Raw genomic sequence first — 27,595 nt, forward strand, 5'->3', positions numbered from 1 at the left:
AGATTATTACATGATGAAACACAGCAACTGTATAGTTTACGCAGACTAATTTCACTTAATAATGTGAAATTTAATCTACTTAATGATAAACTATTTGATGCATAATAAACTCAAATGCACACATATCTAGTTTTCTTGAAGGGACTGTAAGCGTAATTCCTAGTGACCCTCCATGCGAAGATGACAATGCCCGATTTACAACGGTACTTTTGAAACATTAATCTGATCAAAAATATATAAGATTTCGTTTTTTTCTCCATTCCTTTTTATAAACAAGAAATGCGCAAGCCACTTTCACAGAGAACCCGGAAATGAAATAAATAGTTTAAAGAACATATGATATCTAATTCAAACTTTAAAATGTGTATGCTGACAAAAAAGTATTTAGAAAAAAGGCTAAAATATTATGTTTAATGGGTCAAATTGTGGTCAAAAGTCACAGCTTTCTGGAATATTGACAGAACCGTTAAATCCACGTGAACGGTACCGTTATAAATCGGGCATTGCCATCTTTGTATGGAGGGTTACTTGAAATTACACTAAACGTCTTTTTAAATATCATCTTTCTTTTCCATAGTTTTATAGGTATAACGTAAATAATGAGGGTGCACCTGAGTATCCTGAGGGTGACCAGATATGCGAGAATGAGGGTATATGTAAACCTGAATATCCTGAGGGTGACCAGCTATGGGAGAATGAGGGTATACCTGGGTATCCTGAGGGTGACAAGCTATGGGAGAATGAGGGTATATGTAAATTTGAATATCCTGAGGGTGACCAACTATGGGAGAATGAGGGTATACCTGAATATCCTGAGGGTGACCAACTATGGGAGAATGAGGGTAAACCTGAATATCCTGAGGGTGACCAACTATGGGAGAATGAGGGTATACCTGGGTATCCTGAGGGTGACAAGCTATGGGAGAATGAGGGTATATGTAAATTTGAATATCCTGAGGGTGACCAACTATGGGAGAATGAGGGTATACCTGGGTATCCTGAGGGTGACCAGGTATGGGAGAATGAGGGTATATGTATACCTCAGTATCCTGAGGGTGACCAGCTATGGGAGAATGAGGGTATATGTAAACCTAAATATCCTGAGGGTGAACAACTATGGGAGAATGAGGGTATACCTGAGTATCCTGAGGGTGACCAGCTATGGGAAAATGAGGGTATATGTATACCTGAGTATCCTGAGGGTGACCAGTTATGGGAGAATGAGGGAATGGATCCAAGGGGAGGAAGAGAATGAGAAGGAAGAAGAGGGGAAGGAGAGTGAAGAATTGAATTTGACTGAACACCCTTTTTTGATAAGTTTCAATTTTTTTGACTATTAGATTAGTCTTTTTGTAAGTGCACAATCGGTCAAAAGACCTATTTGTGGTTTTAGGGGATGACAGAACAGTTTTTTTTTTATTTTCTCAATCGGCCATAGTTTAGATTTTTGGTTTTTATTTTTTCAATCGGCCATAATATGGACTTTTATTTTTATTTTCTCAATCGGCCAAAGTTTAGATTTTTGGTTTTTATTTTTTTAATCGGCCATAATATGGACTTTTATTTTTATTTTCTAATCAGCCTTACTTGGGATTTTTATTTATTGAAAACTATCCTTTCGTTGTTTCTTCCACTTGGCTCGTCTATTCTGAAACCATACCTGAACATTCTTTAATCAATTATAATGGAACTGTATTATCTAATCAATTATAATGGAACTCTATTCTTTAATCAATTATAATGGAACTCTATTCTTTAACCAATTATAATGGAACTCTATTCTTTAATCAATTATAATAGAACTCTATTCTTTAATCAATTATAATGGAATTTTATCCTTTTATCAATTTATATTAAAACTTAATTCTAAAAATAATCAAATTGAGATGTAATTCTTAAATCAAAATAGTTGCTCAATCTTTCACCATTTTTTCTTCGATAAAGCAAAAATGATTTTTATTTGCGGATTTTGATTCCGGCTCTATATCTGTGAGCATCTTCTCTTTGTGATTGTAATTTTGAGCATTCATAAACCTCCTATGTGGGGCCATGTAAGGTCCCACACAAAATTTGGGCCCAATCAGTTCAGCCGTTTCGACGTTTATTACAAAAGAACAAACAAACAAACAGTTACCCCGACAAGCAAAGTATTTATATAGATAAATTCTTCATGTCGGATTAGAATTTGAGTCGGATAAATATCTGCTATTTTATTGTTTTCACTAAAATTTTACTTATAAATAACTTTCCTGGGTTTTAATTATTATAAACCGAAATTAGTTACAAAAATTGTTTATAATAAAAAGTTTTAAAACGTAATGCAGTCTCTCAAAGAATCTCTCTCTTTCGCTGACTTTTGTCTGTTCAAATAAGATACAAAAAGTTTTATTTTGATTAAAATATCAATAAATAAATAAAATTTTCATAAAAAGAAAAAAATAATTTAAAATGAATAAAAACTTTATTTTTGTTAATTAAGGTTAATGTTTTACAGCACTTTTAAAATAATTCTGAAGAATTTACTTTTCATAATACTTTTTCAGACTTATAGTTTTTATCCCTGATAATTTCATAAATTCAGATTTTCTCATTTTATTATGGTCGTAACACTACATTTTCAAATTAAACCCATAAAGTACATAATTAAAGTATTATATATACATTATACATTTTTACTGGTATAAAACATTTATTAAATAAAAACATAAACCCCCCCTCCCCTTATAGGCGCAACTAGAAATTGGGAAGAGGAGGAGGGTTTTGCTATTAATACAAATGGATTTTACATTTTTNGTAAGCTGCTTTTTTCTAACCCATGAAATATTTACAATGTTGGATTAATAACTTATCGGCTCTTCTCGGATATGATACAAAATTTTGAGCAACATTTATTTTTTTCAAACATTCGCGGTTTTTGTAGAAAGATTTTCATGTAATTTTTTATTTTTAATGTTACTGTAATTTGCCTGTTAATAACTTTATCTCGTTTTTTACAATGTTGCCATCCTGATCTTTAAGCAGCGCACTCTTTAAATGTAGGATAACTTTAAAATTATAATGACTGTCCCTTTAAAAGTTTTAAAAACGAACCTAAAACAAAGCTGCCCAAAATTAGACACAAGAAAAAAATATATTTCCAAAACTTTTCCCGGATTTTTGCAATTGATTTAAATTTTGCGGCATGCACGCGTCGAAGATGACGGCCATCTTGAATTCTTGGATAATACTCAGTAAGAAGGACGGAAATACTGCTGTTGATGATACATATGCCCCCAGTAATGAGGAGGGGGCGGGACCTGACCCAGGAAGTACCGGTAGGCGGGGCACTCGGGGGAGGAGCCGTCAGAGTTGTACGGGGAGAGGGGGGGAGGCGTGGTTCCTAATCCTGTGCGAGGGGAGGGGGGCGTGGCGGATATATCTCTCTCCCCCTCCCCCTCCTCCTCCTCCTCCTCCTCTTCTCCGTAAATATAATTTGATTCTCCAGGTCCCTTCTTCTTCTTTTTCCATTTCGCTCGACGGTTTTGAAACCAGACCTAATCCAAACAAAAAGAAAATATAAATAAGGAAACTAAATAAAAACAAAATTAAAGCAAAAATAAACAAAAATGAAAGAAGATTAAGAAAAAAGTAGAGAGTAATAAAAAAGGTAACACAATAAATCAAACAATCGGAAAAGAAATTATAAAAATATTATAAACTAAATCGAAACGCAAAATAAATACGAGAAAAAGTTACCAGAACAAACAAGAAAACCAAATATATTTTTTTCAATTAAAGAATTATGATTTTTGTATTAAAAAAGAATAAGGAAAAAGAAATAAAAAATATGAAAAAGGAAAATAAACAAATTAAAAATGGTAACAAATAAATGATAGAAAAAGAAGAAAAAGTAATATTATGTTAAGTATTCGGAAGGAATAAAATTAGGATTATAGAAATATCTATGGATTTAATGTTTAATGTTTGAGAATTACAGAAAATCTCTATTTTTAACTTATATTTTTTAACTTATATTTAATTCAACTTTGTAAAATTCTTCACTTGAAAAAATATCCAAAAGGGATTGCAGAGTGAAGGCTGTAGACGTCATAATTTAAAAGTTTTATTATGATCATTAATGAATGGGATATTGAGAGAATGAAGAATGGTCAGAGCGAATCTCTGCATTATTTTTGGTGTATGTAAAAAAACTACAATTTTAAAATTGTAATATTAATTTTGCCAAATACATTTATATTTGATTTTACATTATTTGATCTTTCACATTTTTGATAAGATTTAGGTTTAATCGGTTCGGGATAAACTGACATTTTACTTTGAATATAATTCGTCTAGTATTCAATATTATGAAAATAATATTTTCAAAAAAATGTTCAAATGTGCTTTTAGATAAAAAAGACTAATTAAAGGGCATATACAAACTTTCCTTAAGAAATAGTTGGAATCTATTTTTGAAAATGCGCAATTTGAAAAGAAAAATTTGAAAATGATTTAAAANCTTTTATGATGAAAGACAATTGTATTTCACCCCTCCCCTCCCCCTTTCCCTTGTAGATGGTTTCCGCCGCTGAGTGGGGGAAAATGCCGCCAGAAGAAGGGGGGGGGAATCCTCGCCTCTGTAATTATTTTCCCCCTGATGTATGACAGGAATATCAACAGATTGCACAGGGGGAAATATAAAAACTAAATCTTATACAATATTAACTTTTTTCAATTTTTAATACAAACAACTGAAATTTTTGGTTTAGCATTTTTATGTTTTCAAAATACTATTTTCTAGACAATTTTCCTTAATTATTGTGATTCAACATATGTTATATTTCTAAAACAGAAAAGGATTTTTATGAATTTTTAAATCGTGAATTTCTTAAGTTTCCCATGAAATCTTCAAGAAATTGACCGCGTCTGTAAAGTGGAGAATATAAGGTATATGTACCCGATCAGAGAGGTCCCTTTTGACCCCAATAGGGTCATTTCTTGACCCTAATTCATATTCTTCAATTCGAATCGCTTGTAAAAACAAAATTAACCCGGCTTGGCTAACCAAGATAAAAAAAGAGCCCTAGGTTGTCCCCTATCCAACCCTTGAAAGACCCCTAAATGAACCATATGAGGCCCCTGACTAACCCTTGACCCCTACAGGATCCCTGAAAGGCCCCTAAAACCAGGAGTTCCCTGAGAATCTCACCTAATTGTGAATTGTAAATATGTGTGGTCTTTCAACCTCTCAAACAGACAAACAGACAAACACACATAAAGGAAATGTTGACAAAATTTCAAGTGAACCCACATTTAAAAATGTCCATACCCGATTCACAACGGTACCCTTTCAACCTATTAATGAACAGCAATGAAGAAGATATTATTATTACTTTAATTAAACTACGTCGACATGTTCCTTTAATCAAACACATATTTAAACAAACACACATTTAGAAAAACACACTTTCGACAAACAAACATTACTTATCTTTCGATCTTTCTACTCATATTTCTATCTAATTTTTATCCATTTATTTAGTATCTTTCGTTTAGCTTTCTCTCATAATCTATCTATCCATTTCTTTCTATCTTTTTATCTATCTATCTATCTATCTATCTATCTATCTATCTATCTATCTATCTATCTATCTATCTATCTATCTATCTATCTATCTATCTATCTATCTATCTATCTATCTATCTATCTATCTATCTATCTATCTATCTATCTATCTATCTATCTATCTATCTATCTATCTATCTATCTATTTGTAAATCTATCTATCTATCTATCTTTTCACATTAAAACTTTGAGATGAGTATTTTTCGCATAAATCATTATAAATCCCAAGTTCTGATTTCAAAACAGAAAACTTTCTTCCATTAGTTTAAATTCGAAAGTCTCTGTCCTTACAGGGACTGTATTAGAGTGTATACGTAACGTTAAATGACTCCATGGATAGATTGGTATGTCCGATTAACAACGGTACCCTTAAAAGCCGTCTCTGATTGAATATGAATTAGATATCCATGTTTTAGTTTTTGAAAACTGATTATTTTTAATGGCGATTTCTCTACAAAAGTGACTTTCGCATTTCCTGCTTCAGAAACGATGGAAAATTTAAGTTTAAAAATTGATGTAATTTTCTGTTTTAATTAATAATTCGATGCTAAGGATATAAATTTTAAATCCGGTTTAACTTTGATGACATGGTTTAACCAAGAAATCTATACCATTGTTGTCAAACAAACTTTTGGTAAGAAAAGAAAATAATAAAAATAGAAAAGTTTGACGATAAATCTCTTTGTAAGTGTTAATGTTGAATTAAGTATTCATATTGTGTTTTCATGGTAAACCAACCATTTTTTACAGTATTTATTAACCATTTTTTAACGTTTTCAACCATTTTATTCATTTTCAACAATTTTCAACCATTTTCAACCATTTTCAACGTTTTCAACTATTTTTAACATTATCAACCATTTTCAAGCATTTTCAACCTTTTCAACTGTAATGTTCAACCATTTTCAACCCTTTTTCAACCATTTTCCAACCATTTTCAAGTATTTTTCAACCATTTTCAACCACTTTCAACCATTTTCAACCATTTTCAACCATGTTCAACCATACTCAACTTTTTTCTACAATTTTCAACTGTTTTAACCATTTTCAACCATTTTCAACCGTTCTCAACCATTTTCAACCATTTCCAACCATTTCCAACCATTTTCAACCATTTTCAACCATATTCAACCATTTTCAACCATTAGAAAACGTTTCCATCAATTTTTTCATCTTTTCAAAACACATTTTTGCAGTTTATGAATAAACGTCAAAACTAGAAGAAAATAGCAGAATTTTCCAGCTTTTAAGTTCTTTTTTAATGACATTGTATCAAATGCCACCCCCCACCCTATCTCCTTTTCACCTTGCCCCCCCTCCCCCCCGACTAACTAAATATTGTAAAAAATCGTAGGAATTTTTATATCTGTATAGAATGCCCGGATTTAGTTGTATTGGCGCTGTAAAAACGCTTACAGTAGATTTCTTGCCTTTTCACACCTCTCTAGCTTGTGCCGGCATTTATGGTATATCCTGTACACTGTACAGTTTATATATATATCTTGTACACTTTACAGTTCATATATATATATACATATATTATGTACACTGCACAGTTTATATATATATCCTGTACACTGTACAGTTTATATATATATCTTGTACACTTTACAGTTCATATATATATATATATATTATGTACACTGCACAGTTTACAGATATATCCTGTACACTGTACAGTTTATAGATATATCTTGTACACTGTACAGTTCATATATATATATATATTATGTACACTGTACAGTTCATATAAATATTCTATACATTGTACAGTTTATAGATACATCCTGTCCACTGTACTGTTTATAGATATATCTTGTACACTGTACAGTTCATATATATATATATATAATGTACACTGTACAATTCATATAAATATTCTATACACTGTACAGTTTTTAGATATATCCTGTACACTGTAAAGTTTATATATATTCTGGACATTGTACAGTTTATAGATACATCCTGTTTACTGTACAGTTTATAGATATAAACTGCACACATTGCTGGTACATTATCTACCCTGTAAAGTTAACAGATACATTCCTGGTACGTTATGTACATTGTACATTGTACAGTTTACAGATATATTCCTGGTACTCTTTGTACACTGTACACTGTACTGTTTACAGATACATTCACGGTACATTATGTACACTGTACACTGTACAGTTAACAGATACATTCACGGTACATTATGTACACTGTACACTCTACAGTTAACAGAGCCCAAAATTTAAGACAGGGTATCGTTATAAAAACCAGTTTTGAAACCCGGGTTTCACGGATGGGGTTAGGCAGTTTTGTAGATATCAATATTTTTGTTATGAAATATTTTATGATTTAGTTTCTTCATATTCTCCTTTTTTTCGAATCTCTTAAATTAAAATTTACTTAAATGTTAAGACCCCAAAATGGAAACTCGGGAGTTTCATTCAACGATACTCTTTTAAATTTCGGGCTCAGATACAATCCTGCTATATTATGTACACTGTAAACTATACAGTTAACAGATACATTCCTGCTACAATATGTACACTGTACAGTTTACGAACCAGTTCTTACCCAGTTGAGTTAAAAAGTACAGTTTGAGAGAATAAAAACCAAAACGAAGAAAGAATAAGTTTTTATTTCAGTGGCGCAGAGCTTAATCTTCTATATTTCAAGATTCTAATTTATTTCAGCAAAAACTCATGTGACTATTCTGCACCGCTGTGAAAAGATTCATTAATTTTTAAACTTTTAAAAGAATTCTGGAAGAATATAAAACACGGGTTTTCAATCTCAAATTTAGACATTTATATTAAATATTAAAGATGCGTAACAGTTTTCATTATTCAGTTACTCTCTCACTGGATGCTATTTTCATTTTTGCAGACACAGTGCAGTTTATTTAGCAATGCGATCTTGCCAGGGTACATTGCATAAAACGTGCTGGGTCAACTCTACACTAGGTAGTCCAAACTGGACAGTACGACTCAATGAATATACTATACAGATCGGACCATATAGTATCAAGCAACTTTTAGAGTGGGGTGAATTATCTCTATAAATTTTAGCTCGTTAAAAAAAATTAAGATTTAAATTAATTTTTTAATTCCAACAGACCTAGAAACTACTAGTTTACTAAAAATCATTAAAGTATTTTAGAATACACTTAATTATCTAATTTTTAAATTAAGGTCAAAACTGAGCCTATTTTAGAATACACTTAATTATCTAATTTTTAAATTAAGGTCAAAACTGAGCCTATTTTAGAATACACTTAATTATCTAATTTTTAAATTTAGGATCAAAACTGAGCCTATTTTAGAATACACTTAATTCTCTAATTTTTAAATTTTGAGTGAAAACTGAGCCAGTTTTAGAATACACTTGATTATCTCATTTTTAAATTTAGGGTTAAAAACTGAGCCTATTTTAGAATACACTTAAATTCTCTAATTTTTTAATTTAGGATCAAAACTGAGCCTATTTTAGAATACACTTAATTATCTAATTTTTAAATTTAGGATCAAAACTGATCCTATTTTAGAATACACTTAATTCTCTAATTTTTAAATTTAGGATCAAAACTGAGCCTATTTTAGAATACACTTAATTATCTAATTTTTAAATTTAGGATCAAAACTGAACCTATTTTACCGCTCAAAGTTCTAATTTGAAACAGTTTATTTATGAACTTTAATTTGGTTTTTTATGCGAATGAAATAAAAAGAAATATTTTGGCCAGATTGTTCTTTTTAACCCCTTCGTTATAAATTAAAGAAAGGGTGCACAACCGTGCAGTACAGTAACGAACAGTACTGTACACTATATGTAAAAAACTTACAATAAATAGAGTTGGATAGTTAAATGGAAATGGAAAAGCGAAAAAGTTAAAATATGTGTTTTAGTTATTAAGTAAATCAAATACTTTAACAGCCGCAACCACAGGTGTTTTTGCAGGGGGCAACATCGTTGTCACCCCCACTCATAAGAGGTAACTTAACGTGACCCTCCATATTAAGATTCACAACGCTACCTTTCAAACCTTGTGATTTCTGGATTTATGCAGCAGTAGCAAGCAAGTAAAATGACAGATAGTAAACGACGATATCTTCCTTACTGTTACTCAGATAAAGGTTTAAAGGGTAACTTTGTACTTCGGACATTTAACTCTTAAAATGGAAGGTCACTTGGAATTACGCTGAAAGTTCCTTTAAATAGTTTTAAAGGATTGTTTCTCACCTGTACTCTGGACTCTGTGAGACCAATTCTCATGGCCAGCTCCTCTCTCATGAATATGTCCGGGTAGTGGGTCTTACCGAAGCTTCTCTCCAACTCATTCAGCTGGCCGGGGGTAAACCTGTACAGTGTACATAATATAGTTATTTACATAATATTAGTTTATAAACCTGTACATAATATCAGTTTATGTACATAATTTCAGTTAATGTACATGATATCAATTTATGTACAAAATTTCAGTTTATGTACAATGTACCTAATATCATTTTATGTACCTAATATCATTTTATGTACAATGTTGAATGTACATAGTATTAGTTGATATATATAATAATATGTTTTGAACATAATATCAGTTTATGTACATAATATTAGTGTAAATACTGATAATAGTTGATGTATACAATATTAGTATATATGTACATTGTACAATGTATATAATATTAGTTTATGCAGAATAACCGGTTATTTCACATAATATGAATATGATGTACATAATATTAGTTTTAATACTGATAATAGTTGATGTATACAATATTAGTATATACAGAGCGTCCCATATCAAATTAGATTATCTCCAATCTTTAATACCAAAATAAACCCTTAATACTCGAAAAACTTATCATTTTCCGCAAGAAAATTCTTATATAAGCCTTATGTTATTTTTCAAAATGATTAATTCTAATGAAATTTTCTAATTAGTCCCGAAAATCGTAATTTAGACCCGTTCTCGGTCTAATGATGTGGGACACCCTGTATGTACAATGTATATAATATTAGTTTATGCAGAATAACAGGTTATTTCACATAATATGAATATGATGTACATACTATTATTTTGAAAATTTTATTTATAAATGTTGATTTACCTTGTCCTGTGTCTTTTTTGTTTTCCCGGTTTATCTGAGTCTTGATTACTATGATGAATTCCTCTATACATCTCCTTGTCTCCCTGCACCCCCCTGTACATCTCCTTGTCCCCCTGCACCCCCCTGTAGATATGCTTGTCCCCCTGCATGTGTCCCACTCTATCTCCGCCCAGCCCGCCGTATACATCACAGTGTCCCTTATCTCCTAGCAAAAGTAAAATGTAGGTAAAGTGAAAATAACTTTCGTTACAATTTTTGGCATTTTATTCTAAATTGTTTATAGAAAAAACATTTTGGTCATAATTAACGAATTCACCGAATCCATTTCGAAACTGTGAACATTTAGTTTGAAATTATGAATATTCAGTTAGAAATTATGAACATTTAGCTTGAAGTTATTAACATTTACTTTGAATTATGAACATTTTGTTTGAAATTATGAACATTTAGTTAGAAATTATGAACATTTAGTTTTAAATTATGAACATTTAGGTTAAAATCTCGAAAATTTAGTTTTAAATTATAAACATTTAGTTTAAAATTATAAACATTTAGTTTGAATTTTTGAACATTTAGCTTAAAATTATGAACATTTATTTTGAAATTATTAATACATAGTTTGAAATTATGAACATTTAGTTTGAATTTATTAACATTTAGTTTGAAATTATGAACATTTAGTTTGAATATATGAACATTTAGTTTGAAGTTATGAAAATTTAGTTTGAAATTATGAACATTTAGTTGAAAATTATGAACATTTAATGAAAAATTATGAATATTTAGTTTGAAATTATGAACATTTAATTAGAAATTATGAACGTTTAGTTAAAAAAAAACTTTTTTGAATTGATTTTTGGCCACAAACCAAGATTTTCTAATCCTTATATCTTTGAGAACCTATAGTTGTAGACCTTTAATATTTTAAACATTAAATTCGGTTAGATAAAATAATCTCAATTTGATATATATTTGAAATAGGATTAAAAAAAAATTAAAGTTCGTGGCAAAAACTTTCTTTCGGTCTGATGTCTTTCTACGTAACTTTTTCAATTTAAACAAACACATTAAGACACAAATAAAAAATGGACCTAAATCGGAACGAAAGAAAATTTATTACGAAAATAGGTAAGTTATGTTAGCTCTGATCTCTGATTATAAATATAATAGAAAAATCTAGTCGAAATGATCAATTTTATGAGTTTTTCACTGTGAAGTCTAATTTTATTTAAACCTGTTGGCGCTCACACATATTTTTTATTAAGATGCAATGTTTTACAGGCATAGCAAAATTAGGCATAGTTTTTTTTGTTCGTTTGATATATGAGAGATTTTTAAGGGTTAAAGAGGCTTAAAAATGAAAGTTTTCTATTTGTTTTAAAACAATGCAAAAGGTTACTTTTTTACTTTAAACATCTGCAGTCAATTAGTTAAATCTTGCATAATCTAATATAAAGATAACTTTGGGAATTTGACAAATAGTTCAGAATTTTGCGTGAACCACAAAAGCTAAAAACCCATTTGAATTTTTTAAAATCTTTTTTCATGATTTTTAACAATGAGAATTTCTTAAAATAGGTATTTTCAAAAATTCTATATTCTGAGTTTTTGGCAAAAACTCAGGAAATTTACTCTTCTAATTCTTTGGTGTAAAATAAAACTGGAGAAGTTAATAAGTCGCAAAGTCAAACCGTCAAATCTTCTGACTTTTGATGATGACAATGACGGCCCTTAAAACTTTATTTTTTTTTTAGCAAAAATAAAACATTTATCATTCTTTATATTGTTTTGTTTAAAATTTCAATTATTTAGATTTGCATTTAAAGTGACATCTTGGTTTTCAAATCAGGGTTTTGGTTTTAAACTTTCAATTCACATTGGAAATAGAATAAAGCATCACTACTCAGATATTAGGTCTTTTAGATTTATCAAATTGTACAAATCTTATCATTTTATGTTTTTCCCTGACCAAATATTGGTTAATTTCCATTGAGAATTAAATCTTAAGTTAGCATACAAGAAAAATAAATGCAAAAGCAAAAATTGGCTTGATTTGTAGGTTATATAGCTTTATGCTTGCAAATAGAAATAAATAAAAATTATTTTTCCTATTTTTAGCATAAAAAGGTCATAATTTTCACAATTTTGAGATGATTTTGTAGGAAATAGTAGAAACCCAGCAGAAGCATTAAAAAAACAAATAAACAAATCTGTTTATCATGATTGTAAGATAATTTATAGATGTTTTGAAAGCTCTCTCTCTAAATCTGACCATAGGAGAAACTGAAATGGACTTTTTGCATATATTTCTTTCTATACGCACAGAGCTACATCACCTACAAACAAAGTCAATTTTTGCTTTTGTATTTGTTTTTCTTGGATATTAACTTTAGATTTAGTTCTCTATGTGAATTAACCAACATTTGGTCAAGGAAAAACATTAAATGACCAGAGTTTTTGTACAATATAATAAATCTAAAAAACCTAAAAATCTAAAAAAAAATATTAGAGTAGTGAGCATAAATGCACAACGCAAAAAAAAAAATAGAAGAAAACAGTGGAATAAAGGAGAAATAATGCAGCAAACAAAGAAATCTTTAAAATTACACAAAATTTTATTAAAGAAAAGTTCGTCACAACAAAAAACATCAAATTCAACTCTTGAGCAAAACGCTTAATATTCTAAATTAGAATCTCAAAAAATTATTTCAAAGAAAGAAAGGTATAACGGGTTGACTTAGAGCCTTCGTAACTCCACTAGTTTTATTTTTACAATAAGGAGTTTGAAATGCAAAGTAACTGAGTTTTTGCCACAATCTTAGATTTTTTAATCCTTACTTCTTTGCCACTAAATGTCGTACGCCTTTTATATTTCAAACTTTGAATCCTGTTAGAAGAAATATTATAAGTTACAAATATATTGAGATACGAAAATTTGAGTTTTTGGCAAAATCTCAGTTTTTTTTGTTTAGATTAAGGATTAAAAAAAGTATTTTTCAGATTGATAACTTCCCAAAGACTAATGAAGTGTTTAAGAAAATAAAAAATATCGATACAATAACACAGAAAGATCGACCCCCTTAAGTGTTAAAAGACACGGGCAGTTTTAGTACATTTGAATTTCCGAGCTGGGTCAACCTTTCCGGTTACAGTTTGTACTGTATCGCCCGGACATTGGGTAAATAAAGCAGACACTCAATAGGACTAGCTGGTGCAACAAGGTTGACGCGGTCAGACTTTAAGTTGAATTTACTTTTACTGAAGGGTCAGTGGTGCGTGAAGAGTTTAAAAAAAACATTGCCAATAGAATATGCTTGTGCTAAGTTTGAACTTTGCATGTAAACTGAAGTTAAAGTGTGTGGTGGGATGTGTGCGAGGGGGTTCTCGCTCCTAATCAAATCAACCAAAATTGGACAAAATTGAACCAAATTGATCCTAATTAGCTTAACTTTATTGATATTGAGAAAAATGGCGGGAAATTGGTTAGATTTGGTGGATTTTATACCGTGTATCCCAGCAGGGTGCCCTGTACCCAGCATATTTTTCCAGATTTTCGAATTCACAGTTTACAGTGTAACTGAACAGTATACCAGCACTGATATATTCAATGTGTTGTCCACAACGCACTCACTCTGAAAATCAACCAAATTGGGCGTTATGGCTGTATGGATGGGGGAGCGGGAAGGATATTGGTCTTCCGACCAATCAGAGCTCCGGCGGCACCCAGCAGACCAATCAGGGCGCAGAGCGGTCCAAAATTTAGGACCATTGGAAGATTAGAGAGAATCTAGGTAGAATGCTCTGAGACTGGCTTCTAAATGAGAATATTGGCTGAAATCCTTGATATTGCTTGGTAAGAATGTCAAAAGGAATGGTTCTTGAGATCCCTTTAAGCCTGTTTTATTGTTTATATCTTTATATTGTTTACACATCATATTTAACACGGCGTATCTATATATATATATAAAGTTGTAATCTCTGTACGTTGGTCTGTCTGTTTGAATGTTCGATCATAACTCAGGAACCCCTTGACAGATTTGCATCAAATTTTGATTGGGGAACTCGGGAGGCCCACGGGAATGTTCTTATTTTGGTTTTGAGAGTCTGAGTTGGGCGGATCGGCTTTAATAGCAAAAATTTTGTTTCCCGGTAAAATCGACCAAGTGCAGGTAAACGACGATAGAAACTATGAGTAAACTGGGCAACGCTGGGTTCCCAGCCTAGTATATAAGGGATGTTAACCAAATCACATGAAGGGTTAGTATTCAATGACCTAAATTAAATTAAACTTAAGAATGAATTCTCATTTTAAAAAGCAAGCAAATTGAGATGAAATGTGATTTTATAAAAATGATGAAACGTTAATATATAAAATATGCATATTTTGTAATTTTTGTGTTTAGCAAATTCATCTAACAAAATTGAAACCTTATAAATACGTTTTTGAATTATAGTAAATTTGTTTTCATAAAAAGCAGATAAAACATCATCAATCATCAATGCAGAATAAATTTTTGGTAAACAATTCAAACAAAAAGTGCAAAGTGTAATTTTAAGTGACCCTTCATGCAAAGATGCCAATGCCAGAATCACAAGGGTACCCTTAAAAGCTTTATCTGATCAAGTATGAATTAAATATCCATGTTTTGTGACAGTAAACTGTTTTTCATTTGCTGTTTGTTTTCTCTGCGAAAGTAACACTTGAATATCTCATGATTGTCAGAGCTACTGCAAATTACATTGTAAATCGGGCATCCTTTCCTTCACTTGAAAATACGCGTACAGTTCCTTAAAACAGGGATTTTGGAAACATCTTTTTGTGAAATTTTAGATGAGATCAATTGCAAAGTTGCTCACTATCGAAATATAATAATATTATAATATTAACAGATAACGATTTTTATTAGAAATAAAACTAAACTAGAACTGAGTTGAATTTGAATTGAAAACTCTAATTTTCTAAACCCTTTATCTTTACAACCTGACAATGTAGGACTTTGATATTTCAAACTATGCATTCTGATGGATCAAATAATCCAAGTTTAAAATATTAAAGGTTTACACCATTAAGTTGCAATAGACATAAAGATTAGAAAATTTGAGTTTCTGGAATAAAATTCTTTTCTCTCTTTACATTACGCTGAAAAAAAATAAAAAAATGTTTAAAAAAATATTTTCGATTTTTTTTAGCCTTAGACACACCAATGAGTGTCCACAACAAATGTCAGCCCATTCGGTTGAGCCATTTGGCCGGCTATAGGACACATATATATGAATGTCAATTGTTTTAATATATATAGAAATATGTTGATTCTAGCTGAAGAGTCCGTGGTATTTTAAAACACTTGAACATTTATTTTGAAACATAAAAAAAAATTTATTATGAAAAAAACTTCAAATTACAGAATTTTTTATTTTCAAAGTTTGAAGCCCTTTAGTTTTGAATAGGTTAAAAAATGTTTCCTTCCGGGGCCACTTAAATAAAAAATTTGGCCACGATTCAATTATTCCTCCCCCCCCCCTGGTAAAGATTGTAAGCCACCCCTGGTCTTATGTCAGTTTTCTACATGTTTATTTATTCATAAAAGTGCATTTCCATTTTAGGGTTTATCTGTATTGTGTTTTTGTTATATGTTTCTGCATGGTATCTTTATATTTTGATACTATATATAAAACGAAAGTAATTATATATTACACCTCCATACCTTAACTCTAAGGTGTTTTTTTGTTGCTCTGAATATCGGTTTTTTCTTCATTATTTTGATTTTTATTAATACTTGTAATGAAACAAGACATTTGTATATATTTTTCCTATAGTCGGTCTTAACAGCTGCACCGAATGGGCTGAATTTTTTTTTGTGGAGACTCAAGGGTAGCCTGGGGGTGACATAGGCTAAAACAAATTATATTTTTTTTTCCACGGGCAACACCGGTCCCTTCTGCTAGTTACTTATATTAAGGATTATCCTGACCCCAAGCCATTCTAGAAATACAAGGTATTTAGCTGAAATATACCATAATGGATATGTCAATCTAACAATTTGCGAAGGATCAAATTGATCTAGAAAAATCGTCTTTCAAAAACAAATTAATATAACATTATTGTTTGTAAAAAGAAACTTCTTAAAAGTTATAGAATAGGTTATAGGAATTATAATCCTAGTTATATATTTTGATATTGTTTATATACATTACATACAGTGTAAGCTTCTTTTCTAAAAGAAACTGATTAATTTAGATGTTAAAAACATTATAATAAGTTTTTAGAACCTCTAGCGGTATGTTCTGTAACTTCTAAGAATAATTGAGATAGAATTTCCCAGTATTATAAAATATAGGCAAACAATACTTGTGTTAAACTAATTGAACTTTGCACCCTGTGTAAAGCTTAAATACATCTGCTCTATGCAAAGTACAAGTGTGACTGTTTAGAAGTTTACAACTTTATAGTCCTACATGATATATTTGAGCTGACATATTATGATATGAACTCCTCCTGAGTCCTGTGCTGCTCATTTGAAAGTTTTACAAACAACACTAGATGGAGCTACTATTTAATTCAACGATTTTACCGGGTAACACAATTTTCGCTATTTAAGTCAACCCACTTAACTTAGAATCTAAAAACCAAGTTTCGAACATTCCCGTGGGTCAGGCGCGTACGAGGGCATTTGTCTAGGGGGGCACAATTTGCGCGCGTAAGCGCGCAAAAAAAATTTTTTGGTCCCCCCCCTTGGCAACATTGGTCCCCCCCCTTAAAAACCCCTTNAGGAAACTCGTACGCGCCTGCCGTGGGTCTCCCGAGTTCCCCAATTAAAATTTAAGGCAAGTCGGTCCATAGGTTCCTGAGTTATGATCGGACAAAGAAACAAACAAACAGACAAACAGAGATTACAACTTGATATTTATAGATGTATCAAAAAATAAATATTAGTGATTAGATTGAAACCTTGCAAAGATAAAAAAAATTTGGTTTTTTGTAATTTTTTCAAGCGAAGAAATAAACAAAATTCATTTATCATTACACTGCGATTTACAAATTATTTCACACAGTTATGGCTTTGATGCAACAGCTGTTTAGACAGGGCCCACTTTTAAGTGTTGCCAGACTTTTACCCTTTGTCTGAACTTGCCAACTTGCTTTTACTTTTCTGTAGCCTTGGATTTAAAGATCTCAAAGCTATAAAGTTTCGTTTTAAACGAATGTTGGACAAAATACTTTTTGCAGAAATTTGCCTATTTTAATCTATAAAGGTTTTGAACATTGAAAAGAAATAATATTTGGTTTCACAGCATGGATCTTGTAAAGGCAACAGAATTAAAATGAACACAAATCGTATTACATGCAGAGTTTTCTGTCTAGGAGAACCTAATGCTCTAAACCTTTGATATTTTTAACAATTAGGCTATTTGATCTGAGATATTTCAAAAATTTTAAATATCCAAGTTCTACACTTCTGGATTGCCAAGATAAAGATTACTAAAACAGAGTTTGTGGCAAAGACTCATTTTCTTTAAATTAAAATTACTGTTTATCCTTTAAATTGATCTTTTTTCTTAACCTTTAGATATTTTTCCTGGCAATGCTGATGTTGTCAATTTTCAAGAAAATGGCAGGTTCTTCAGAGTAAAATCAGACTTTTGGGTTGTCCTATACTTCTACACTTCAAATTCAGTGTTTGGTTATTTTCGGAAAATACATAGTTTTGTACATCTATTTATCACAGATCTCAATCTTGTAATGTAACTTTAAATCTTTATTAGCTTTCATTCCCTTTCTTGTAGGTTTATACTTAATTCTCTCAGTTATTTGTAACATTTAATTTAGCTGCTTACTTGAGTCCAGGTCACGTGCATCCCCGGGGATTCGCCACGTGTCTAGATTCCGTGAAAGTGTGTGGGGCATTTGCGCACGTGACTCGAAGAAATTGTTGCTTTCAACCGGAGCGATGATGCGCAGGAATATAAATGGATGATTTGATTTAAAAGACATGTTTACCGGAAGTTAAGAGGCGCCAAGCCTTTTAGTCGGAGATATTAATTTGATAAGACAGAATCGTGTCAAACTAACTACAACAAAGTACATCCTATATTAGAATATTGTCAGTCAGAGGCGCAACAGATTTGAATTGAACACAGCCAAATCTGCATGCAACAACTTAAAATTTCCTTTTTTTCGACTTTAAACCCTTATAAAAGCACTTTTGTTTCTGAAAATTTTTCGAAAAATAGCGTAAGAAACCTTACATAAACTGAAATATTAAAAGTAAAAGTAAAGTAAAAAACAATTTATTTATGAAATATAACAAAAACATACAAAATTAAGTGTTTCAGGAGAAAATATTTAAAACCTCTGAAAGTAGAGGTTGTGGGAATATTTCCCGCCAATTCTAAAAAAATAAAAAAATAGAAATAAAACAAAAAAGAAAAGGCAAGGATAAAGAAAAGATACATTTTTTACACTTTTAGAAATAAATATTATAGATTTATTTGTAATGTTAAAAAAAGTAAAAAAAAAAACTTTATGGAGCGTGAAAGAGATATATTGAAAATACTTAGCACAATAAAAACTATTAAATGGAAAATATAAAAAATCGTCATCTTGAGTGAAGGTTAAGCTTCACTATTGTAGCAGGAAAGTGATGTGTTGATCTTTCCTGCGATCATAAAGGGTCTTTTTTCTCTCCTTCATCACCCCCCCCCTCTTCCATCCCTTATAAAATCCAACGGATTTATTCCTGTTTGTGTGTGAATTCTATAAATAACCCAAGCCACGCGGAAAACCCAAGCCACGCCAATAGTTCCGTTATTCCAGAGGACCGGGTGCTGGTGGGATGGCCGGCCAGCTCCCGGGGAGCTAGGGTTAAGCTCTAGGTTAGGGTGGAGTGAAATTTGGGGAAAAATGGCAGTTGAAGACCAGCTCCCTAGTTAATAGGTTCCCCTGGAGATCTCCCATCACTCTGAACTACTCTCAATTCATGCAACTTGATTCGTATAGTATTTTCCTATAGTTTTTGTATCTTTGTAAATAATAATAAATTGTAAGAAAAACCGACTCGTCGAATATTAGGTCTAATGAGTAGTTGTATTGATTCATTTTTCTTTCATATGTAACACTATGTTTTACCTCTAGTTTACCGTGGAATTATATAAGCAATGACTAAAAAAGCAACATCATAGAGAAAGGAATAGATAAAAAAGCATAATTCTTTTAAGGGCCTGACAATAATTTAAATGAGAAACTTAACTGGAAAAATATTGCAGAAAGATTTTCGTTCAAATGTTGTTTACTTGTTTGTAAATAAAGTGAGAACCAGAAAACTGATCAATAGGAAGACGACATTTAAGCAATACTTAAAGTGTTTTTTATGCTGTTACAAAGCAAAAAGTTTCACTAAAAATTTCGCTAAAAATTCAATTATATAATGAAATTGTCTGTTCAAAGACGACCTGAATTAATCCTGAATACAGTGAAACCCTTAATAACGAATACATCAGAAGAATTTATCAAATGTCGTCTGTACAATTTTTCAATGAGTTTTATACTATATTACGTAAATCTGCAACATTCCATTATCAGAAAGTGAAGAGTGCGACATTTGATGAATTCTTTCGATGTATTCGTTATCAAGGGTTTCACTGTAGATAATAAATAAAATATTTTCTGCTACTTTAATGTAAGGTAAAATATTAGTTATTTGTTTTGGAATATTTATGATAAATAAAAATAAAAGATAAAATAATAATTAAAATTTTACATAATTATAGAGGTTTTCAAGGTGAAGAATCTGACTATTGTAAATTATACTTGGCTTTTAGGCTCCCATCTTCAATTTCAACTTTTAATTGTAGCTCCAAAGACTTTGCTTTAAATACGGGTTATCTACAGTGAAACCTTTAATAACGAATACATCGAAAGAATTCATAAAATGTCGTATTCTTCACTTTCTGATAATGGAATGTTGCAGATATTTAGTTTTTAATTAAATGATTATATAGAACTCTTTAAAACTGTTCCCGCATATTCATGGCTATTTATTTATTTTCGCAAATACCGAAATTTACGTAATATAGTATAAAACTCATTGAAAAATTGTCAAGACGACATTTGATAAATTCTTCCGATGTATTCGTTATTAAGGGTTTCACTGTATTTGTACAATATAAAGCAATTACAAACATAGTAATATTTTCTCGTGCATTTTCAAAATTTTAAAAAGATCATGAAGACACAGGTTTTTGTAATTCTGAGCATCCTTAAACCTTCCCTAGGATCATGTGAGGTTCAACATTAAATATGGGCCCGATCGCTTCAGTTGTGTAACGTTTGTCAGTTAGAGACGAACAGACAATTATTGATATAATTTTAATAGCAGGGGGCGGAAACGTCATGTGTGTGTCTGTACCATAAGAGTGCATGTGTAAAGCTTACCGTACCAAAGGTATGTACTTTAAGTTTATACAGTACGTAAGAATCACGGTATTTGTACAGTCTAGGAGAGTACATTTGTTTATTGTTAATTGTTTACTTAAAAATAAGTTTAATATGCATGTAATATATTATTTACATATTTAAGTCAACACAATAAAGCCAAATTTTCATGGAAAGAATATAATTTGATTAAAGTTTACAATAAACCACTCGTTATTCAAGCTTAATTATAATTAACGACATTGTTCTGCAATTTCTAGGGTTTCCACGAAATGGTTAAATATTTTGCGCAAAATTTGCGCAATTTTCGCGCAAATTTCTTTTTTGCGAACTTTTGCGCTATTTTTGTGCATGAAACGCAATGAGTTTTGCGCGGTTTTGCGCAATTTTTTTGCGCAATTTGCGCAAAACCGGAAATATTTTTTGCGAAAGTTGCGCATGAAACGAAATTTTAGTTTTGCGCAATTCGCGCAAAACCGCAAGTTTTACGCAAAATGTAACTTTTTAGGCAAATTGTCAAAAATTGATATTCTAAGCTTAGAATTAAACAACTGAAGATTTATTCCATACATAAAAAAATTATTAAGATACGAGTATGATAACGATTATACTCAATTGGTTACTTCCAGTTACAAAAGGTTTAAATTAAGCGACCAAAATTAATAAAATAGAAATTAGAGAGTGTGAAACTTGGCAATATTTTAATCCTATTAAATGATTGTGATAATTGTAAATAAGTGACCCTTAAAGCTTTGCCTAATCAAGTTTGAATTATATTCTTAAATTCTTTTAATCAAATTTCTGAAATCTGTTTAATGTCATATAAAATAATGCAAGAAAGTAACCAATGTCTGAAGAATCCACTTTTAGGAAATATGCATGTCCAAAACAAACTAAAATTGTCGAGAAAATTTGGAGATTTGAACTCTTCTTAACTGTCATTGGTCAATTATGTAAAAGGGACCAATAGGAAGATATTCCAAAACAAGATTTTTCCAAAATTGAATTATAAGAAACACACACCATCACCAACCGTTTGATTTTTACGAAATTGCGGAATTGCGCAAAACTTGAGTTTCGCAAAAGCGGAATAAGGCAATTTTGCGCGAAATGACTTTTGCGAATGATTGCGCAAATTGTTGTTTTTTTTGCGCAAAACTGATGCGGAAAGAAAGAAAAATTTTGCGCTTCGTTTTGCAAAAATTGCGCAAAAGTTTTGCGAATGGAAACCCTAGCAATTTCCTTGACTGTAGTCATGTTGTGTGTCTGTACCAGAAGAGTATATGTGTAAAGTTTACCGTACTGGTATGCAAAGCAGTGCGACTGGCTTTCTCATGCCAGACCAGCGCCATTTCCTTTCCCTTTATTCCTATTCCCTGTTTAATACAGTGAACGCTCAATAACGAATACATCGAAAGATTTCATAAAATGTCGTATTCTTCACTTTCTAATAATGGAATGTTTCAGATATTTAGTTTTTTAATTAAATGATTATATGGAACGCTTTAAAATTGTTCCCGCATATTCATGGCTATTTATTTATTTTCGCAAATACTGAAATTTACGTAATATACAGGGTGTCCCACGAAACATGACAGTATGCAGGACGACTTGAATGTCGTCTTGATTTTTGATATAATTTGCTGCTTTCATTTGTCAACCTGATTTTAGAAGTAAATTTCTAGAGAAAATAATCACAAAATTTCCCTTGTCCTGCCATTTCCAAAATGTGGTCTGCCTTTTTTGTGCTTTCAATATTGCCCGAGATATGAAGAATTTCGATCAGATTTCAACAATTTTGCTTTTATTTAACAAAATTGAAATCTGAACCAAACTCTTTATATCTCCAGTAATATTGAAAGCACAAAAAACGCAGACCACTTTTTGGAAATGCCAGGGCTAGGAGAATGATGTGATAATTGTTTCAAGAATCATACATGTTAAATTAGATAGAAGACTAAATGTCGCAAATGAATTCAAATACCAAAGACGACTTTCAAGTCGTCTTGCTATTGTCATGTTTCGTGGGACACCCTGTAGTAGAAAACTCATTGAAAAATTGTCAAGACGACATTTGGTAAATTCTTCCGATGCATTCGTTATTAAGGGTTTCACTGTAGGCACACAGATAAACTCAGTACTAAAAAATGGCTGTTGATTGTTTTAAAAAGGGATTTAATTGTGAGATAGTAAGACGAATAAATTGACGAATTTTCTAAATGTCGTCTTCCTATTCCAAAGTGCTTTATGTAAATGTTTTTTAGTTTATTCCAATTTATTTATATTTATATTCTAAAAACCTAAAGATCGGAGTCATTATTTATTTGGAAGCCTATACTTATGTTGGTTTGTAATCCAGGTTTCTATTTACTTACATCGAAAGTTCGAATTTTTTATGTACGAAACCTTTATCTGATCAATAATGTGGAAGATATTGTCGTTTTTCTAGGTTATTGTTTAATTCGGATAATTCCATATATGTCTTTCAGTAGAAATGCGCAATTCACTTATGCAGAAACCCCAATTAAAATAACCGGTTTTCAAAATTACAAACATTAATATGCAATTTATACTTGATCAGATAAAGCTCGAAAGCTCGAAATCCTCGTCCTTTCAATATTATTTTTTTAAATGTCTAATCCTTCCATATAAAACTATTTTTTAAGAATCAAGCCACGTTAGGGCATAAATGAAATATCAAATTTTTGTAAATCAAAGTAAAAAGTTTCAATTGAATTAAAGATTTCAAGTTTAATGTCCTTAAAAATGTACACCTTTTTTACGCGCATTTTCAGATATTCCTGGTGTAGAATGTCGCAAATAATTCCAAGTTTATAGAACTTTAATCTTTTTGTTAACTATATAGTGAAAACCATAGAATTTTTCCGGGTGGTTTCATGAGGAAAATTATAGGCAGAGGTATGCCGAATATTTTTATTTTTATTTTATATCACGAAGGTTAGCCATTCTGGAGGCAGAAGAGATTTAAGTTTTACTAAATAATGTTTGACATCATTCTCGTGGATTTGAAGATTCCAACATCTCAAAATCCTTGGAAAACTTTATTCTAGTCATGTTTTATGCCCTAACGTCGCCATATTTTTAAAAAATGTATTTATTTTCAAGGATCGGACACTTAAAAAAAATAATATTGAAAGGACGAGGATTTCGAGGTGGTTCGGACGAGAAAATGAGGAGAATGTGGTTCGGACTAGAGATCTTGTGGTTGGCCTTCCTCCCCTCAGTGAAACGAACATTGCCATTTTTGATATTACGCTTACAGTCCCTTTGGAAAAATGGTTGAAATGGTTGGTGGATGTCAAAGTCTGCACAGTCAACAAGAATGGGTTCACACCCTTTGCTAAAGGTGGATGTCAAAGTCTACTGCAGTCAACGAGTATGGTTTCACACCCTTTGCTAATGGTAGATGTCAAAGTCTACTGCAGTCAACGAGAATATATTTCTACTTTTGCTGAATCAATATATATTTATAAGTTCAATGAATGCATTCCTGAAAATGTTTTGTAAATGCACAATGAATGTATATTTAATTGAGATTTCATTATGTATACTTTGTTTCAAAAAAACGATCAAACAAAATTATCAAACATTATATTTTCAATTGGCTCATAATAAATTTTCTTTTGTGTTTTATTTTAAGCTGAACCATCATACATTATTATTTTGTATTTTGTGTTTGAAAATAAATACTATAATAACTATAACTATAATCTGTGTTTGATAGAGTTCTAAGCATTACAAAATAAAAAAGATCACTTAACAACATAATTACGAATTAATGATATTAACAAATCAAATCAATTAGCATACCGTTGGTAGGCGTTTATATTCATACAATGAAGACGACTTTTGGTTTAAATTTTGATTTAAATCAAGCTGTTTAACAGCATGGTTTCACGTAAACATAGAAGTCAACAAATTTACTTCTTGAATTCGAAATAGCTTGCTAATAATTAAAACTTAATTTAAAAAGTCGTCTTCATTGTATTGATACAATCGCTTACTACCGTAGACTGTTTGAACAACGACTTAGAAATTACTAGGTAAAAATATTCACAATATACATTCAAAAGTTTTTACACACAAAGTTATCTTAAAATGATTGAAATTTATGTTAAAAGTTATCCAATTATAGTAGTTTCTTTTTTAGTTACTTTAATCCTTATAAAGTATTATTGTATTCAATAATATTTAAAAATGTACAGGGTGTACAACGAAAAATCACAGTTTGAGACAACTTGAAGGTCGTCTTTGATTTTTGAAATAATTTGCGGCATTCGGTCCTCCACCTTTACTTGACGTATACAGTGAAAACAAAAAACAATGGAAAAGGAAGACGACATTATAGCAATACTTAATTGTGTGTAAATAGTTTTATTAGACAATTATAAGTTCATAATATAGTGAAATGGGTCTGTTTAAACTGAACGCTTGCTTTGCGTCATATGTTTATTAGACTTTTTAAAGTTTAAACTTGATTCTAAAATTCGTCTTTCTACTTCTTATTATCATTGTATGTAAGGTTCTAGTAGCAATAATCAAAAAATTACCCTGGTCTTGGCAGTTCCAAAGTGTGGTCTGACGTTTTTGTTCTTTTATATTGCCGTACCGTACACATTAAAATATTAAATATCAAAGACGATCTTCAAGTCGTCTCTGCCATATGTTCCAACAATGCCGTATAAACCGACCTAGATGATTCTAACCTAAAGATTTTCTGACCTAATTATCGAGAAGTTTGCACGTGTTTTAGGTCGGTTTGGTTAAATAAAGCTTTTAGAAATATATAGATTTAGAAATATATTTAGGCTGGTTGAGTATATATATTAGGTCAGTTGAGCAATACTTTTAGGTCAGTTGAGCAATATTCCTAGTTTGGATGAGCAATATTTTTAAGTCAGTTGAGCAATATTTTTAGGTCAGTTGAGCAATATATGTAGGTCGGTTTAACATTATTCTTAGGTCGGAAGAGCAATATTTTTAGGTCGGATGACCAATATTTTTAGATCGGATGAGCAATATTTTTTATAGGTCGGATGAGCAGTATTCTTAGGTCAGTTGAGGAATATTTTTAATGTTGGTTGAGCAATAATTTTAGGTCAATTAAGCAATTTCAAGTCAAAGAAGTCATAATTTTATACTGGTTGAGCAGTATTTTTATGTCTGTTGAGCAATAATTATTAGTTAAATGTAGGCCAACCAATATTTTATAGTTTTGTAGGTCAAACGCACAATGCACATTGCACACAATTTGTTTGCCCAGAAATTGTCTTAACCTAACCTAATTTTACGGTTTACGTTACGTGAACCGAATAAATTTCCAGATACCATTTCGTAAACCGGAAATTTTAACACAATGTTAGGACATAGAAAGCAATGTTAAAATTAGACTTTAAATTGGTGATTTAAAAATAAATAATAAATTTCGATATTTTTCCCGCACAAGTTTTTAAACCAGTTTAAAACCTTCCCTTGCCTTGCCATGTGAGTTGCCTCAACATTTTTTGGCTCGGTCGGTTTTGACGTTTATTGGATACAAACGGACAAACAAACAGATGAGCAAAGCATATGAATAGAGTGAGAACCAGAAAACTCGGAAAGGAAGACGACTTTTAGACTTAAGTTATGACTTATTTAACATGAGACGTGGCGATTAAAAAGTGCATATGCTGTATACAGACCAATTTAAAAATGATTTCATAAGTTAATATTTAACCTATTTGCTTTCTAATAACATCAAATAGACTTAAGGATTGCTATATATGTCGTCTTCCATTCCACAGTTTTCTGTAGATATAATTATTTTGAGACATGGCAGTCAGGGTTTATATTTCATTATAATTCACAGTATTAACTTTAACTACAGCTAATCCAGGGGCATATTTTCTTATTATGTAGATTAGTACTTACTGGTTTTATCTTTTACATAAGGTTTAGATGACTTTGGAGATGATTTTGCAGGGCTTGGAGGTCATTCTGCATATCAGGAGGCTCTGCATGTCATTTTGTGAGGCTCAATGCGACTCAACATCCTCTCCGTCATCAGACATTAAGCTTAGAAATTCTGTAGTTGTAGGATGGATTGGATGCCCACATTTTGTAGGTCAGAAACACACTTTTCACATGTTCTGAAATACAAACATATAGATTATTAGTTTATCATGTATATGATAAATATAATTTTATTTTTTTTATTCCTCCACCCCATCTGGCAGAAAATCAATTTGAACTAACAAAAGTTCTCATTCCACATATTTAGTTAGTTGTAGTAAACATTTTCAAACAAAAAACCTAAAAAAATATAAGCGACTCTTTAAAAATTATGTGCAAAAAATATATTTTGTAGCATAATTAGATGCTTTCCAAAATAAACGACGATATTATTCAGCTATTATGATCAAATAAAAGTTTGAAAGATACAACTGTAAATGCCACTCT

At 31.0% G+C, this 27,595-nt stretch overlaps 1 protein-coding gene across 3 annotated transcripts; it reads right to left on the reverse strand.

Annotated features, from left to right (window-relative positions):
- Window positions 1-920: 920 nt before the first annotated feature.
- On the reverse strand, window positions 921-27,267 carry LOC111709896 (homeobox protein orthopedia). 3 transcript variants are annotated; one of them, XM_023483836.1, is made up of 5 exons: window positions 27,068-27,267; window positions 10,705-10,909; window positions 9,836-9,953; window positions 1,616-1,660; window positions 921-1,305 (listed from the first exon to the last, which is right to left on the reverse strand). In XM_023483836.1, exons 2-5 carry the CDS (start codon window positions 10,851-10,853, stop codon window positions 1,042-1,044), a joined length of 576 nt encoding a protein of 191 aa, XP_023339604.1. In that variant the 5' UTR covers window positions 10,854-10,909; window positions 27,068-27,267; the 3' UTR covers window positions 921-1,041. The 3 variants fall into 3 exon arrangements, with proteins under 3 accessions (XP_023339604.1, XP_023339602.1, XP_023339603.1); XM_023483834.1 differs by lacking the exon at window positions 27,068-27,267 and adding an exon at window positions 14,210-15,058; XM_023483835.1 differs by lacking the exons at window positions 921-1,305; window positions 1,616-1,660; window positions 27,068-27,267 and adding exons at window positions 2,937-3,533; window positions 14,210-14,976.
- Between the last annotated feature and the right edge of the window lie 328 nt (window positions 27,268-27,595).

The sequence above is a fragment of the Eurytemora carolleeae genome, unplaced genomic scaffold (assembly GCF_000591075.1).
Source record: "Eurytemora carolleeae unplaced genomic scaffold, Eaff_2.0 scaffold334, whole genome shotgun sequence".
In the NCBI taxonomy this organism is placed as follows: domain Eukaryota; kingdom Metazoa; phylum Arthropoda; class Copepoda; order Calanoida; family Temoridae; genus Eurytemora; species Eurytemora carolleeae.

Excerpts from the sequence above, each read along its gene's own strand:
- LOC111709896 (XM_023483834.1), bottom strand. The coding sequence starts at position 14,243 with ATGCTGGGTACAGGGCACCCTGCTGGGATACACG. Across the intron at positions 1,661-9,835 it reads TCACAGAGTCCAGAGTACAG|GTATGGTTTCAGAATAGACG; the intron begins GTGAGAAACAAT and ends AAGAATGTTCAG. Across the intron at positions 1,306-1,615 it reads AGTGGAAGAAACAACGAAAG|GGTGTTCAGTCAAATTCAAT; the intron begins GATAGTTTTCAA and ends TTATCAAAAAAG.